The 15,540-nt window shown below is 50.3% G+C and overlaps 1 protein-coding gene across 1 annotated transcript in view; it reads right to left on the reverse strand.

The window, feature by feature from the left end:
• The window catches only part of ANK1 (ankyrin 1), a 92,388-nt gene that overhangs the window by 22,901 nt on the left and 53,947 nt on the right, over positions 1-15,540 (reverse strand). Inside the window, exons 25-37 of the mRNA XM_087814189.1 lie at positions 15,015-15,112; positions 14,706-14,930; positions 13,541-13,695; positions 12,947-13,158; positions 12,211-12,415; positions 11,742-11,838; positions 11,272-11,500; positions 9,806-9,931; positions 9,576-9,695; positions 8,226-8,304; positions 7,868-7,942; positions 6,268-6,399; positions 5,415-5,561 (exon numbers count right to left, since the gene is read on the reverse strand). Coding sequence (XP_087670315.1) covers positions 5,415-5,561; positions 6,268-6,399; positions 7,868-7,942; positions 8,226-8,304; positions 9,576-9,695; positions 9,806-9,931; positions 11,272-11,500; positions 11,742-11,838; positions 12,211-12,415; positions 12,947-13,158; positions 13,541-13,695; positions 14,706-14,930; positions 15,015-15,112 — 1,900 coding nt within the window. The remainder of the gene's footprint in view (positions 1-5,414; positions 5,562-6,267; positions 6,400-7,867; positions 7,943-8,225; positions 8,305-9,575; positions 9,696-9,805; positions 9,932-11,271; positions 11,501-11,741; positions 11,839-12,210; positions 12,416-12,946; positions 13,159-13,540; positions 13,696-14,705; positions 14,931-15,014; positions 15,113-15,540) is intronic.

The following is a 15,540-nucleotide window of genomic DNA, read 5'->3' on the forward strand; positions in this document are numbered from 1 at the left end:
TCGACTAGTTTGTTTAAAATATGCCTGGCATAGTTGTTTTCATGTTTCTTGTGCATGTGGTTCATTGAACAATTTAGATCTGTGTATAGTTTTCATCAAATTTGGAAAAATTTCAGCCATTATTTCTTTAAATACTTTTCCACTCTGTTCTCTGTTGCGAACTCTAATTTCACAAATATCAGGTCACTTGATATTGTCACATAGTTCGGTGACATTTTTTAAAATTTTCTTTTTTTTCTGTGTTCCATTTTGGAGAATTTCTATTACTATGTAGTCACATCCACTTATCTTCTCTTCTGTAAGGTCTAATGTCTAATCTTATCCAGTGTATTTTTAACCCTACATATTACAGTTTTATCTCTAGAAGATTGGTTAGGGTCTTTTAAAAATATCTTCCATGTCTCTAGACTTTTTGAACATCTGAAATATAGTTATAATAACTATTTCAGCATTCTTGTCTGCTAATTCTGGCATCTGTCAGTTTTGGGTCAGTTTCAATTGATTGATTTTTCTCCTCATTAAGGGTCATGCTTTCCTGCCTCTTTGTATGTCTGATAATCTTTAATTGGATGTCAGACATTGTGAATTTTTTCTTGTTTGGTGCTTGATATTTGTATTCTTGAGCTCTGTTTTGTCATGCAGTTAGGTTACTTGGAAATAGTTTGATCCTTTTGAAGTTTACTTTTAAGGTTGGTTGGGCAGGCCTGGAGCATTGCTCAACCTAGGGCCACTTATTCTCCATTTCTGAGACAGAACCTTTCTTTGTTCCCTATGCAATGCCTGTGAGAGATCAGTCTCACTGCTGGGAATAGCTGATTATACTGAACTAAAACTTGCAGGGGAGCCTCTGAAGATCTCCAGAGTTCTCTGTCCATGCATCTGTCTCTTCCCTGGTAATCTATCTAGGGACTTCTAGCTGTCCCAGTCTCCCTGGACTCTCAGTAATTTCTCTTCAGTCCAAGGAGTCCTCCTGGATATTTTTCCCCTATTCCATGACCTAGAAACTAGCAACAGGGTTCACTTTATGTATATCCATGTCTCATGGATCACTGTCCTTTGTTGCCAGATGTCCAATGTCTTGAAAACTTTTGTTTCATATATTTTGCCCATCTGGGGGCTGTTTTAAACAGGAGTATATATTAAGTACCTGTTACTTCATCTTGGCCAAAAGTGAAATGCATCTTAAACAGCCCCTCAGGTATGGCCAGATGAATATTTTGTCACTCTTGGGAATCTCAGTAAGTCTTGGTAAGGACTGGGAGACAATAGCTCTACTGGTCACAGAACACCTGAGGCTCATTCCTGGGTATTCTTTGCTACTTTTTCACCTTGAAACTTCCACGGTGTTCACTTTAATGAAATTTCACTTAAGTGAAAATACGTCTGTGGAGAGAACTAATTCATGCACACTCTCTCGAGCCTTGTGTTTATCCCGGAGACCCTCCCCTGGTACCAGAACTTAGGGGCTATGCCTCGCTGCTCCCTTTCAGTCTCCAGAGGACCCCACTGATTCACCCTCACCCTCACAAGCTTGGATCTGAGGCTGTAGGCAGCCAGACCCAGTGATGGTGGGGATTACTATTAAGTCAGAGTAATGCTCTCTAAGGCCTGAGCACATCTTCATAGGGAACATCTCACAAGTGGGGACCAGACCATAATAAGGTCTGTTGAGTTCCCTACATTGCATTTCAGAAGTATCTGTCCCTCTAGGAGTCTCATGTGACCCTGCCATACCTTAGTCACCAGTCTAGAGGCCTTTCCACTCTGGGCTTGCATGTTGGGAAATCAGGTAAAAGGTAACCATATATACTGCTTTGAGGCAGAGCACAGTCCAGTGGTCCCTCCCCAGGTGTCTTCTTATCTCAGGTTATCACACTGGGTCTCTGCCTATCCGGATGTAATGATTATCCTACTAATGTCAGTAGCAAGCTAGACAAGGAGTGGACAGACAACCTGACCTTGGACAGGAGCCACATTCAGTAGCTATATTCATTAAAAGTTGAAAGAAATTAAACACATTTTATTTCTAAGTAGACATTAATATATGTTCAATTTATCAAACCAAATGCAACTGACAAGTGTGGGTGTGAGATGTCCACTTTTCCCTTTCATAGGAGAAATCTGTTTTATTTTTAGGAACATGCTATTTTTTCTGTTTTTAGACAGTATTTTTTTCTACATGTTTATTACCCAACTCCCCTTCTGCTCTAGCCAGTCCAGGTGCAAATGGCAAGAGGAGCCAGGAAGGAAGGAAGGAAAACAGATCTCAAGTTTTTATTTCCCTGACACCACGGAGCACCTAATCCCTACCCTTAATCCCCATGGCTTCATAAGGAGGCTCAGACAAGCAGAGACTCGAGGAAAAGCACAAAGGAGGCAAAGTACGGCTGTGACCATCAGTGCAGAGGCTGGGCTGGCCCCAGGACAAGCCATGACTGCTCCTGCCCAGGAGAAAGCCAGAGACTGCGGGAGGCTGCTGTCTCCTAACCTTCTACCTCTGACCCCTCCTGCTCCTTCTTTCCAGGCCAGAAGGGCAACCAGACGTGGGATGGTCTTCCTGGGACAGGGAAGAGGGCAGGAAAAACAAACAAAAGCCAATTCTGGTGCCCAGAAAGGCAGAAGGGACCACGCTGGGAGTCTGTTTCTGAGTGTCTGCTCAGGCCACAGAGGGGAGTGTGTGTGCAGGGCACACAGCCTGTGCCTCTCAGGGGACCTGCTGGAGAGGGGGTTCAGAAGGGGCTGATGAGGTTGGACAGAAAAGCCAGGAAGCACAGAAAATTCTCATTTGTGACTGTCTACAATCAACAAAGCAGTGAGACAGATCCTTTAAAAACTTAAGTTAGATCATGGTACTCTTTAGCTCTAGAGCCTCCCATAGCCCTCCATCTCACTCCAAGTAAAACCCATATCCCGAGGATAGTCTGTAAAAGCTCGCTTCCTATGGCCCTCTGACCTCTCCTCCCATCCTTCCTTCCTCCCCCACTCTGCCCAGCCTCTCTGGCCCCTCACTGCTCTATGAACACATGAGGCACCCTGCTCAGGGCCACTGAATGTGTGTTTGTCTGGATGTTCCTTCCCCATGTTTCCATGGCTTGCTCTCTCGTCTTTTTCTAGCCTTTGTTCAAATGTTACCCACTCCCCCCATTTATTTACGCCTCCCTCAACCCCAGCACTCCCATCTCCCTTACTAGAATCTATTTTTTCCCACATCACTTATTGTAACCTGTTAGCACATTATATAATTCACTTACATATTAGGTTACTGTTTGACTCTCCAAACAAAGCAGCAAGGCAGAGTTTTGGAGGTTTTTGGGGGGGAGGGGAGGTGTCTGTTTGAGAACTGATTTACCTTCCCTGCCTAGAAGAGCACCCGGCACTTGATAGGTGTTTGAAAAATATTTGCCAGATGAGCTGACCAACTGAAACAGAGACTTTTCCATGGGGCAGGGAGTCTCAGCCCACACAGGGATTTTAAGCTCTGTTCAGGTATCTGAGTCTCTCAGCCAGATGGGGGCTGTGAGGCTTACGGCCAATGTGAGGAGTTTGTAAATGCCTGGGTCAGTAACTCCTTTTTATAAAAAAAATTTATTGTGGTAAGAACACTTAACAAGGGATCTACCCTATTAACAGATTTTTAATTGTTGTAATGCCTTGTTTATAGCCATGTAGTTCTGTGGGCTTGTAGTCCTGTAGGTACATAATTGGGGCAACAAAAACCCCCCAAAACTGGCTGATATGACTTCACTGAAATAGCCTGGGGATGTTAAGAAACCCAACCAAGTGACGGGTTATTACATAGGTAAGAAGTGCTCTGTCAGTTGGATTTCCGGCGTTGGCAGCATTCCTGCACTGCCCTCCCTCCTTCCTCTGTGAAAGCCAGTGGGTCGGTCTACCTAGCAGCTCCGGCACTGCTCCAACCAGGGCCCCTGAGGAGCGTGGGGCTGGACTGCTGTCTTGGGGCCCTTTACGCTGGATGTGAGGAGTGAGCAGTGCACAGCGTGCAGCCTCCGCCGGGAGCCAGAGACAAGCCCCAGGCACGCACACACATGCCCTTGCGCACAGCCGTGAGACGGGGCCGGGGAGGGCCAGGGGTCCCCATGACATGCTGTGGAGGCTGCGGCTCCTGAACACCTGGCCGAGGAGGAGACAGTGGAGACAGGCAGTGGGAGGGAATGAGCGGACTTCAGGTCCAGATGAGGTCAGAGGCAGGAGAGAAAGGTGACAGGACATGATCAACAGAAGATGCGCCCTGCGCCCAGGGGCGCCAGATGGCATGTTTCAGGAGACATGACATGGAGAGAGACATGTGTGAGGAGCTCGGCATGAGCAAGCTCCACCTGGAAGAAGGAGGCCCTGTGCCCAGCCCAGCCTAGAACTTACCCACTCACGACCTATGCCCGGTGCTACAGGTGCCCACACAGGAGCACACGCGTGAGTGGCCGGGGATGACCATTAAACTAGGAGCTTGGGGAGCAGAAACAGTGCGACGCAGCTGTCCGGGGTGGCATTAGGCACCAGAGGAAGATAGTTCACAGAGTTAGAAACTGTTTTTCAGGATCTGTAAGGAATCTTAGGAATCTAACCCAACTTGCTGATGACTCAGCCGCACGTGGAGTCAGGAGGAAAGAGGGACTAGAACCCGGCCTCCTGGCTCCCACCACAGAGCAGGTTTCTGCTCTGTTTCTGTGCCCACTGGCTAGAGAGAGGGCAGATGAAGGGCTGGGAGGGGGGTCTCTGGCCCGCTCCTTCATGCGCTGGCTCCTTCCTCGGCTGCTGAAAGGAAAGTGGTCCTCAAGAGACAGCAGTGGGGATGCTGAGGGCAAAGGTCAACCCCTCCCCCAGGGGCTGGTCACATTGGGGGCTCCCGTGCCATGCTGAACCACATCAAAAAGAGTGAGGGGAAAGGGAGAGGTGAGAAAAAAGGGAGAGAGAGAGAAAAGGAAAGTCTGGACTCAAAGAAAAGTAACCTGCTTAGCCTCACAGAAAGGGCTGCAATAGGACTTTCAAAACATCAGACCTTGGGCCAGAAGCTCCAAGTCCTTTGCTCCTCAGTCACTGACTGTTTTACAAATGGGGGTGCTGAAGCCCAAGGAGCACCCATGCCTGGTGCAGAGCTACACAGAGCATTTTCTACTCATAGGGGCAGGAGTCTAGCAGCTCCCCAAACTCAAGCTGTTTCTACTGTGACACCAGGTCCCCCTGGCAGCCTGTCGCTCACAGGAGCATCAGGGAACCTCCTTGCAGAGAGGTGCAGGCCTGTCTCTCTCCCTCACCTCTTTTCTCACCACCACTGGGGAGGGAATTGTTGAGACAGACCTCCCACCCAAGGGAGAGATGGTTTCATGAAGAATCTCCTGCTGGAGGCTGGAAGGCCGGGCGTGGCTCAGCCCCAGCTCCTCACAGGAGACACTCACCATTCATCTGGGAGGGCGAGGAGGAGTAGTCCCGTTCCGTGTGCCGCCGGTCCGGTTTCAGGTTTCGGCTCTGTCTGCCAGAGCCTTCCAGCATGTTCACGATCTCACTCCGGTCAATGTTCCGCAGGGCGGTGTACAGGTTCTCCACTGCCGGGGAGAGGAAAAGAGGGCTTGTCGAGGGAATTCAGAATCAAAACCAATTGCCTCTTTGGAGAAGATGTTACCCTTCAACAGATCTTTTCCAATCCCTAACAGTGGCTGATTTCAAAGCATGGAAAGACTGTTGTCATCTAAGAAGAATGCTACAAGTAAAGGAGAGTGGGAATGCCTGGATTCTATCCTGTTGAAATCCTTGGTCCTTGCCAGGCTGACTTGAGATGCAAATGGAAACACTCAATTTCCAGTTAGTGTTTTTGACTATAGGAACCTGGTTGAGGAGGACCTGAAAAGAGTGAGACAAATCTTCCCTCCAGGCTGAGGAAAAAGATGATTGTGGGAGGGCAGGCTTTGCTCACCCATGCTCCATCCCGAGAGGATGGTCCTCATTTGTTTGAGAAATTCAATAGGAGGACACACACCCTACACGTGTGCTGTTACCTAGGGGGCCTGGTGCGACACTTATCTTGTTCTGAGGGTGGGGGTAAGGTGGAAGCCAAGGCTCTCTGGTACTCTCTTCTGGCAGGAGTACCTAGAAGACTCAGTAGCCCCGGGAGGTGTGTGTGTGTGAGAGTGCAAAACAGATTAGGTCCGAAGGCTAACATTGAGAATGGAATCTGAAGGAAGAGCTACTGTGGAGAAGACTAGGTCCTGGCACAGGCTTTGGAAAGAGGTGTCCTCGAGTAACGGTACTGACTCTTGGCGTTTGTGCCTTCGCGGATGACCCACAGGTTCAACAAAGCTGCACTCTGCTCCAACAGCGAGTTGGGGTTTTCCACGCGAATCCTGTTGATGTCTTCCACGCTGAACTGCAGCTCCCGGGCCAGCTCTGCAAGCAAAGAACCAAGACCGGGTGTGTGAGCCGAGCCAGAGCTGGGCCCTGTGGGCGGGGGCATCTGGTGGGGGCACCTCTGGATTGGGTATCCTTCTTACCAGGAAATGACAAGTGAAATGCAGACACCTACGTTTTTGTATCCCCAGAAAATGGGGCAGAAGTAGGGGTGTTCAAGAAATAAGCATTGAATGAATGAACAAATGCCCTTTTTTCCTTTCATTACTTCAGGTATAAGAGGATGAGACAGCCTCTTAGCAAGGTCAGAGACTTATCCAAGGTCACAGAAGAAGCTGGTGCAGAGCCAGGAGCAGGGCCCCACTCCAGTGCTGTCTGTACTATACCAGGGGGTCGCTTACATTCTACCAAGAAGCAATCAGAATGGAAATGTATTTCTGTATTTACATTTCTTCAGGGAAAGGCATTATTTACATTATAAATGAAAATACAAGTTCCCATGTAAATGCAAGGCAATAACACAGAATGTTCGCTTATTTTCCCTCCCATTATTTTTATTGCTATTTCTCACAGGTGCTTTAAAGGGAAAAGAGCATGAGAGTCTAATTTCAAGGATGAGAAAGACTAGAGGGAAAGTAATAGTGAGAACCAGAATGTGCATGCAACACACACACACACACACACACACACACACACACCCTAAGGAGCAGCATTAGGCATTCTTTTTGGCTTAAAGAATGAACACAGTCTCTGAATTTCCATTGTGAGCCTCTGTCACACTGCCCTTCAGCAAGTTCTTGCTCAGGTTTCTGAGTTTGCCTGAAGCCCTCTCTGCAGGTGACTAAGTGAGGGGAGTCCATTCATACAAAAGCTCACAAAAACGGGGGTGGGGGGGAGAATTAAGTTGCAGGGCCTGTGGCTTCACTTTATTTTGCCCGCTCCTCACTTCAAACGTGATCAACTGTTATTGTTAACAAGACATCTGGTAGACTTCAGCTACTGCTGGAGATTATAAATGAAAAATGCTGAGACTTAACCTTTAATTCCCCTTTTCCCTCAGCAATGACAGCTGTGAGGAAAGGCAATGAGAAGCATGTAGGAGGCAGTGGTCAGGCAGCCAGGTAATATATCTTTTGTTTAAGTGTTTGTTATTTGTGTACTAGGTTTTCTGGGTTCTGTCACTAACTAGCCACATAATAAAAGTCACTCTATTTAGCTGGATCTCAGTTTTCCCATCTGTAAAGTGAGATGAACTAGATCAATTCTAAGGTCTCCTGTAATGTCAGATGTTGATTCTTTCTTACAAAGGAAAACCAGATCGAAATGGGGGAGGGAGCACCTGCCTTTCTATTGGCCCCCAAAGGCATTGCTTGGGCAACAGACTCATCTAAGACAATCACAACACAACTCATAGTAAAAAGAGGCTCAGAAATGCTTTCATCAGTTGCTCATTAGGGGGAGGTGTACACAGGCTAAGTGCTTTTCTACCTCAAATTCCCCAACTCACCTGCCCAGCTGAGACCAAGGTGTTCTGATATAATAGCCATCTTCATATCTGCTCGGTCTGTCCCACTGAGAAAACCTAGGGGGAAGCATTGGATTTCATTTAGTAGCCTCGGCAGGACACAGAATCGACAGGGGTGAGTAAATGATCTCAGATGGATGCTCAGGTCAGGTGGTAGCCTCAGTGTATACCCGATTGATTGCTAATCCTGTAAGGGTCAGGTGGAGATCTAAGCCAAAGGCTCCACCTGCTGTGTTTATAACACGCTGAGTCAATCATATCAACTCAGAGCTGTTGTCAGGGTGAGAGAAGTGAGCTCACTCACAACCTCCGTGGGCACATAGCATGACAAAGCATATACCCAGTGTGGATTCGCTGAGGATGCTGTATCTCAGGGCCAGTGGTGTCAAAGTCCTTCTCCTATCATCGGTGCTGCTCCCCTGCAGAAGGAAGACAAAGAAAGGGTGCTTTGGGGTTTAGACTCTCCTCCTTCTTGGAGAAGGTGATTAGAGCCAATGGGCTATGGGGTGGAGAATGCCAGTCCTGGCAAACAGTAAGGACTCCACTTCTTTGGGGCATGAACACAAAGAGTATTATTAGTATGGGAGTGAGAGGGAGTTGAGGAGCCTCACATACTTTAATAATAATAATAATAATAATAATAATAATAATAATGGCAAACTCGTGAGGCTCTTATCATGTTCCAGACCCTGTTTAAGGCTCACAACAACCTGTGAGACAGGTACTATTATTATTCCCATGTCACTGATGAGGAAACTGAGGCATAGAGGGGCTGAATAGTTTGTGCAAGGTCACGCAGCTAATAAATAATGGAGCTGAGGTTTGAGCTTAAAAAACCAAGTTTTTCTGGATTCCTTTCTGCTCAAAATACCCATTTTTGATACTGGCCTGAGGCCTAATGCCCTGTGAGAAAGCACCCAGGTGCTTGCTCAAGGCTGCAGGGATTCTATTTTTGAGAGAGAAGTTGGTTCCCCCTGGCCCCCAGGCAAGAAAGAGAATTCGAGCCACAGATGCATGATGTAACCTTGCTGCTTTTCTAGTTTGGCAGGGAAGGCTGATTATTAAAACACCAACAAAAACACAGAGACACACAATCACTCCAAAGTCCCTGTGATATCTGCTGACTCTGATACTCTTACTGGTATCAATAAATGACCATACTCGGTCAAGATGCCTTTGCTGAGCTCAAACACCTGGGGGTTTGCAGTGGCTGAGACACCAGGGTTCCCTTCTCTGAGGGCCTGGATCCCTGGGAAAGATAAACAAATACATGAAAAAGAGGCTCAAAAAAAGCTATTAAAAGGCTGGGTGCCCTTGAGCAACTCAATGCCCAGTTCTAAGCCTCAGAGGCCTCAGACGAGGGGTGCCAGGGTAGATGCTTTTCAGGTTCCTTTGAACCTCCCAGAAGGGACATTCTAGAGAGCTCAGAGCCCCAGGTGTGAACATGCACAGTGCCATCTGACACTGATGTTTTGTTCCTGAGCTTTGCAGAAAGGGCTGGGGCATGCTGTCCCTGCCAGGCCACAGCCAAATGTCAGAGGAGACGGAAAAGCCTTCCTGTGCCTCGGGGAATTCAAAGGCAGCTTTTCACCAGGAGGAAGCCCTTCAGAAGAGCTTGACCTGGGGTCTGTTTTGGGACCTCCTCAGGGAGCCTGCCTCTGGCCGGGGGTTCATTTGGGGGGCAGCTCACCTTGGTGCAAGGGGGCATGGTGATGTTCAAGTGGCAGAGAATGTGCTGGGTGTCCTCATACTTCATTGCCTTGCGCAGAAATGACAAGGACCCTCCTGGTTCTCGACTGCTGTCCCTCACCTAAATTCAATCACACAAAAGGAAACTCAGGGGGCTGTTCCACAGGCCATGAGGTTGGCTGAGAGATTTCTGCCTCCTAAACATTCTAGACCCAGAAGAGAGGTCGACACCTTTACAGGAATGGCCAAACGGTTCTCCCGGAATGACTGGAATTGGAAACTCCGCTGCTGGGCAGCTTTTTTGATGGGTACCAGGTTCCCGGAGAGTTCTGCGAACAGGGGAGTCCCTTCTAACACCTGTAGGGAAGGGAAAAGCAGATTCAGCTGGTCATGTAGAAGTACCCAGAGTCCTGTCCTGCCCTCAGCTTTGGTCTTTCCTTCCCCGTGACCCACCCTTTCCTACAGGTAGTCTGGGAAATCGCACTGTTGGTTTTGGAAAGGCTTTATTTCCAAGTTACGCTTCCTTACTGGAAAGGAGCTTATAATAAGCAAGAACCTTCATATATTGCTGACAGAGTACCCCACAACTCCACTAGGATATCATAAAATGACTTCTGAAAACACAAACTGGATTTTACACCTGTCCAAAATGTTTAGTTTATGTAAAATGCTAGAAGGACCATGTGATATTTAAATCTCACCCCTAACATAAGGGTCCCGACTGTGTATATAATGCTTTCAACTGAACCCATTTTACAGTTGAGGAAATGGAAGCTCAAACAGAACAAATGTTTTGCCTACTTAGTTCTTTCTTCTAGGCCCTCAGCCACCCACAAAGGCTCAGCACAAACTTTGAGGCCAGATTTTTGGAAAGATCCTGGCTTATTACATACACATCTTAACATGAGTGAGTATCCTGGGGTCAAGAGCAGGTTCCAATCCAGTCATCATCTGTCCAGCCCTCTCCCCTGCTTCCTCATCTGGACATTACCAAAACCGTGGCACAGCAGGTCAAAGTACGGGCTCTGGGGTCAGACTACTTGGACAAATCCTTTCTCTACCATTTACTTAGTTATGTAACCTTAGATAGGTTACTTAACTTCTCTCACTTCTAGTCACTTTTACTATTACCTGGTGCCTAAGGACTTTAATAAGTGTCATCTCTCATCATCACACATCACTGGGCCAACAATGACGTTCCCCACCTTTGGTGAAGCTTCCCTAGGATGCTTCTCAAGAGGGGCATCAGCTCTGGCCGGTGTGGCTCAGTAGTTAGAGTGTTGGCCTGCACACTGAAGGGTCCTGGGTTTGATTCCTGGTCAATGGCATGTACCTGGGTTGCAGGTTCGATCCTCGACCCAGCTCAGGGTGAGTGCAGGAGGCAACCAATGTATGTGTCTGTCTCACATTGATGTTTCTCTCTCTCTCCCCTGCCCTCCCTTTCATTCTCTCTAAAAATAAATGGAAAAAATATCCTCAGGATTAAACAAAACAAAAAAACATAAAAAAGAGGGGCATCAAAAAGACAGCCTGGAAGCCCCCCATCACCCGAGGAAGGATTTCCCGACTGCGCTGGGCCATGGTACTTTGGACAAAAAAGCCGACATGTGCCCTGTCCGAGCTCCAGAAGCTTTGTCTCATTATGGGAAGCGAGGCTGGCTGTGGGTGAGGGTAACAAAGGGATCCGGGTGCCGCACCTCTATGTCCCTGCTCCGGGCCACCTCGACGAAGTTCTCATGCTGCTCAAGGGTCTTGTCCACCTTATCATCAGTCATGCAGTAGCAGCGCAGCCGCCCTTCTCGGGGGTCATTCATCTTGGCAAAAATCACGAACTTGGCCATGTAGGGCACTGCAGTAAGCTCCTTGTACAGCAGAGTGGCGAAGTTCACGGCCTCGGCAGTCCGAGGACAGTCCGACAGCCAAAACCTGGAAAGAGAGGGTTTTAAATTATACCCATGCTCCTGGCTGCCCGATGGAGCAGCCTGCTAGCCGCGCAATGGCCTCGCCAACACTCCTGATGGTCAAGGCAGGGCTTCCACGTGGAGGACACCGAGGTCCAAGCTTGGGAAGAGCAGGCTAGCGCACGAGGACGGCTACCTGTCGGGGCAGCGCTGGCCCCTCCATGCAGGGCCTGGGAGGCCCTGGGCTGGGCGGGGACGCGTCTCACCTGGCAGAGACATTGGTGGTAAAGGTGGCACACTCGTTGGCATACACGAGCTTGGTCGTTCCTGTTATATCTTCCCACTGAGCTTGGTCTGTTCCTCCTGCAACAGGACCAGAAAATGGGATGGGGACAGTCTTTAGAACGTAGACACAGAGCTTGCCAAAACAGGAAGGGCCGAGTGTGCAAGAGCAGAGACGGGCACATCTTGGATGAAGCCCCGAGCACATCTATTCTCTCATACAGTCCTTCTCCTTCTAGCAACCCACAGCACCCTCTCCACAGCAGCCTAGGGTGCTTCCTCGGAGAGCGCGGATGCTATTTAGATGCATCACCCTTCATCCCTTCGAAGAACACACAGCAGGAGAAACCAACAAAATGAGAGATGCCAGCCAGCTCCGTCTTCTCCTGTCTCCCCGTGGTGTGGCAGGAAGAAGGACAGAAGACAGGCCAGAGGCAAGGGGGCACCTCTCACCAATGACACTGCAGAGCAGGCGCAGGCTGGTGGTGTCTCCCTCGCCGCTGTCCCGTGGGTTGTCCGTCCAGGAAGGAGGGAGTGGGATCCGAAGCCCGATGGGGCGGTGGAACTTCCGGCGCCTCGGCTCCACAGTGACAATGGGGCTGAATGTGGCCTGGTTGCCCAGGAGTTTGGTGACTAGCTCATCGGGTACAGGCTGGGCCTGCGAAGCGTCAAAGGGGGGACATTCAGCCCCAGAGTATTAGAGGGGCTCGTAAAAGGAAACAGCAGTCCCCAAGGGGAGGGAGGGCTGTCTGTGCAGAGCGCAAAGGTGGGCGGGGAGGGGTATCCCGCTACTAATGGACCACAGGGCTACCCCAGGTCTGAGGTCACTGTTCAGCTCTCCTTTCTGAGCCCTTTCTCCTCACTTCCCTGCTGCGCCTCATTCCCAGGACTGTGCCATCTTTGCTCAGCATTAGGTACCCTTCCAGGCCTTGTGCATTAATGTCTTATCTGGGACATTCAGCGACTTAACAGGGAGCTACTGCCTGACCCCACCCACCTAATTTTCTTTTGAGCTTTAAGGTCAAATCTCTAACTGAAATTTTCAGGCACTGGACAAAAGTGTGGGGCTGTCCTGGGGATGCGGGTCATCTTCCTGAGGGCCTTGAACACCTTCCACCTTTCATGACCTCTGTCCGAGTACAGTGGGGGAGTGGGGCACCCCAGCTGGCAAGGAGGAAGGCTATGTCACCTGCAGAGCCAGCTTCACTTTCTTGGTGACAGCATTTTCTGGGAATGTCGCCTGCACCAGGGGTACCAGCTTGCTCTTCAGAGAGCCGCCTTCGGGGCCAATGGTGTCATAGTCCTGGCAGAGCCGTGACATGATCACGAAGTACAAGGGGAAGTCTGTAGTGATGATGCGGCACACCCGCTTCTTCTCCAGCTCCTCCAGGCTCCCCAGTTCTGCAATCACACAGCATGGTGCCACCAGTCCTGGTCACACTGAGCCCAGGCTCAGCCACCACTGTGTCCCAGAGCTCCCTGACCCTGCTCCCAGGGCATGCCTCCACCCCAGGCACCCAGCAGTGGGGAGGGAGGCTGAGCTGCCTGGAGGGAGAAATCCCTGCCTCCAGAAGGTCCAACAAAAGGAGATGCAAGTGGCAGGCAGGGGCCAGGTGCTCGCTCAGATGCCCCAGGGACCAGGAACTGGGCTTAATGGGCCATCTCTAGTCTCTCAGGGCTCTCCAAACTCCAGGTGGCCCAACAGCCCATCCCCAAAGTACAACCTAAAATCCCATCGGCCAGAAGGAGGGCAGTTGCTCTGGGATCCCTGGGGCTCAGTTACCTTCATCCATTCCGTTGAGGATCTGATCCAGGTAGCTTTCTCCGTTGCGACTCTTGTGCTCTTTCCACACAGAGCCATTTTCACTCCGCAGCACCACAAGCTCACGGTCCCCGCGGCCATGGGAGGCAAAGTGGGGGATCTCCACAATCACAGGGCTGAGGGGACAGAGTGGATGGTGGGGAGGTGTGTGGATTCAGGTATGTGTGCCTTGCAGCAAAGGGAGGGAAGAACAGGGGTGTGGGGCTGTTGGTTTCTGCCTGGAGGGAGAAGGGTTTCTATAGCTAGAGTGGGAGCCCCACCTGTGAGCCAGTCCCAACAGTGAAACAGTCCTGCCTCAGGTTCCTGAGCCACACCGTGGCCCCTGTCACTCACCACCAGGCCCCCATCTTACTTCCAAATAACCCTGCCCTTGGACCTGATCCCGAGAACTTGCCTGACATCTCTACACAGGGGACAAACCTCTCGGAGCCTCAGCTTACCTCTCTGGCACAGTGATAATGACATGTTCTCTGCAGGGAGGCTTTCAGGACTACATTTAAAAAGGAAAATCAACACAAAGGCCTCTGCAGGCTGCTTTACAAGTGGTGGATGAAAGCTCGAAGGTGGGAATGGGAAGTGGACAGAGATGAGAAAGCAGGGCCTCCTGGCCAAGACCTGTTCCACACGACAGCTGACAGCCGTGGAGCCTGACAATAACAAAGCTCAGGCAGAAGCCCGGTCTGCCGCAGACAAGGTGAGGAATGAATGTGCCTTGAAGCCCATTCATCTTGCTGTCCGTGGGGGGCGATGCTGTAAAGCTGTCTTAGATTAGTTAAGACCATTTTGGAGCTGAAATAACTAAACCCTTGGGGGCCCCCAAAGCAGCTCTGTCTTCCCTGCCCCTTCTCTACTGTCATACAAGGTTTGAGAGTATTAAATTCCACCTGGGTTATGGACTCCTTAATGTACCTCAGAAAAGGCAGTTAAAGGGGAATAGGGGCTCTGGGTGCTGTTCCTGTCAGGACAGTAGAGAAAGAAGATGACGTGGGGCTCCAGGGCTCACCCTTCTCTCTGCCCTGTGGCTGGATGGATCTGGGTGGCTACTGCTGAGGTGGCAGCAACGGACCAGCAGGGCAGACAGGTTAGGGACACACCGCACACGCACACCCAGAGAGAGGCCTCTCACCTCAAGAACTGAGCCCCTGTGGGTCCCAGAGCGATGATCCTGCTAGCCAGGCCCTCCTCCTCGGCCAACGGGGGTGGTGTGCTCAGCTTCTGAGGCTTGACCAGGCGGCAGGTGATGCGAGTGGGCGCAGCACATGTCCGAGGCGGGATCACCACCCTCAGGCCATTGTGTCGACTCCCTCTCATGGAGCCTCCCCGGGCATCCACCATGAAGCTCACCAGAAACCTAGGGCACAGGCAGATCTATGTTGGGCCCCCTCTGAGACGGGGAGAGTGGGGGCCCAGAATCCCTCTCATGGGGGTCACTCACCCTGTATGGACGGGGCTGGCCACTGGGCTGATGTTGTCTGAGGTCTCTGTGGCCGGGCTGCTGGGGATGAGTGAGTCTTCATCATACTCTTTAGATGCCTGAGGAAGAGAGAAAGGCCAACTGTCATCCCCTCCCAGGCCACAGGTGCTGGTCTCAGGACAGCCCATGTTGTGCCTGGCTGGGGAGGCTAGGAAGCACCTCCTCGCCAGAAACCAAGGGGACCAGTGGAGGAAGTGCTCCCACACGCTCAGCACTGACCCTCTGGGCACAAGGCATTCCTGGAGTCTAACAGGAAACATAGCTTCTTCCTATCTTCCGGGCCACTCCTCTGCTCAAGACCCTGGGATAGAGCTCGGGAACAGATGGAGTGAGTCCTCACTCCAGTCTGGCTTCAGTCTTAGGTCCTATACTCACTGCTGACCTACCCACCCTGTTCTCCAGCTACACCCCAAGGTGAAACCTCCGCTCAAGGTGGCTTGGTTTTCATAGTAGAGTTGGCAACGAACCCAGCACCATCACCTTCTGG

Source organism: Miniopterus natalensis, chromosome 2 (assembly GCF_054644295.1).
Source record: "Miniopterus natalensis isolate mMinNat1 chromosome 2, mMinNat1.hap1, whole genome shotgun sequence".
NCBI lineage: Eukaryota > Metazoa > Chordata > Mammalia > Chiroptera > Miniopteridae > Miniopterus > Miniopterus natalensis.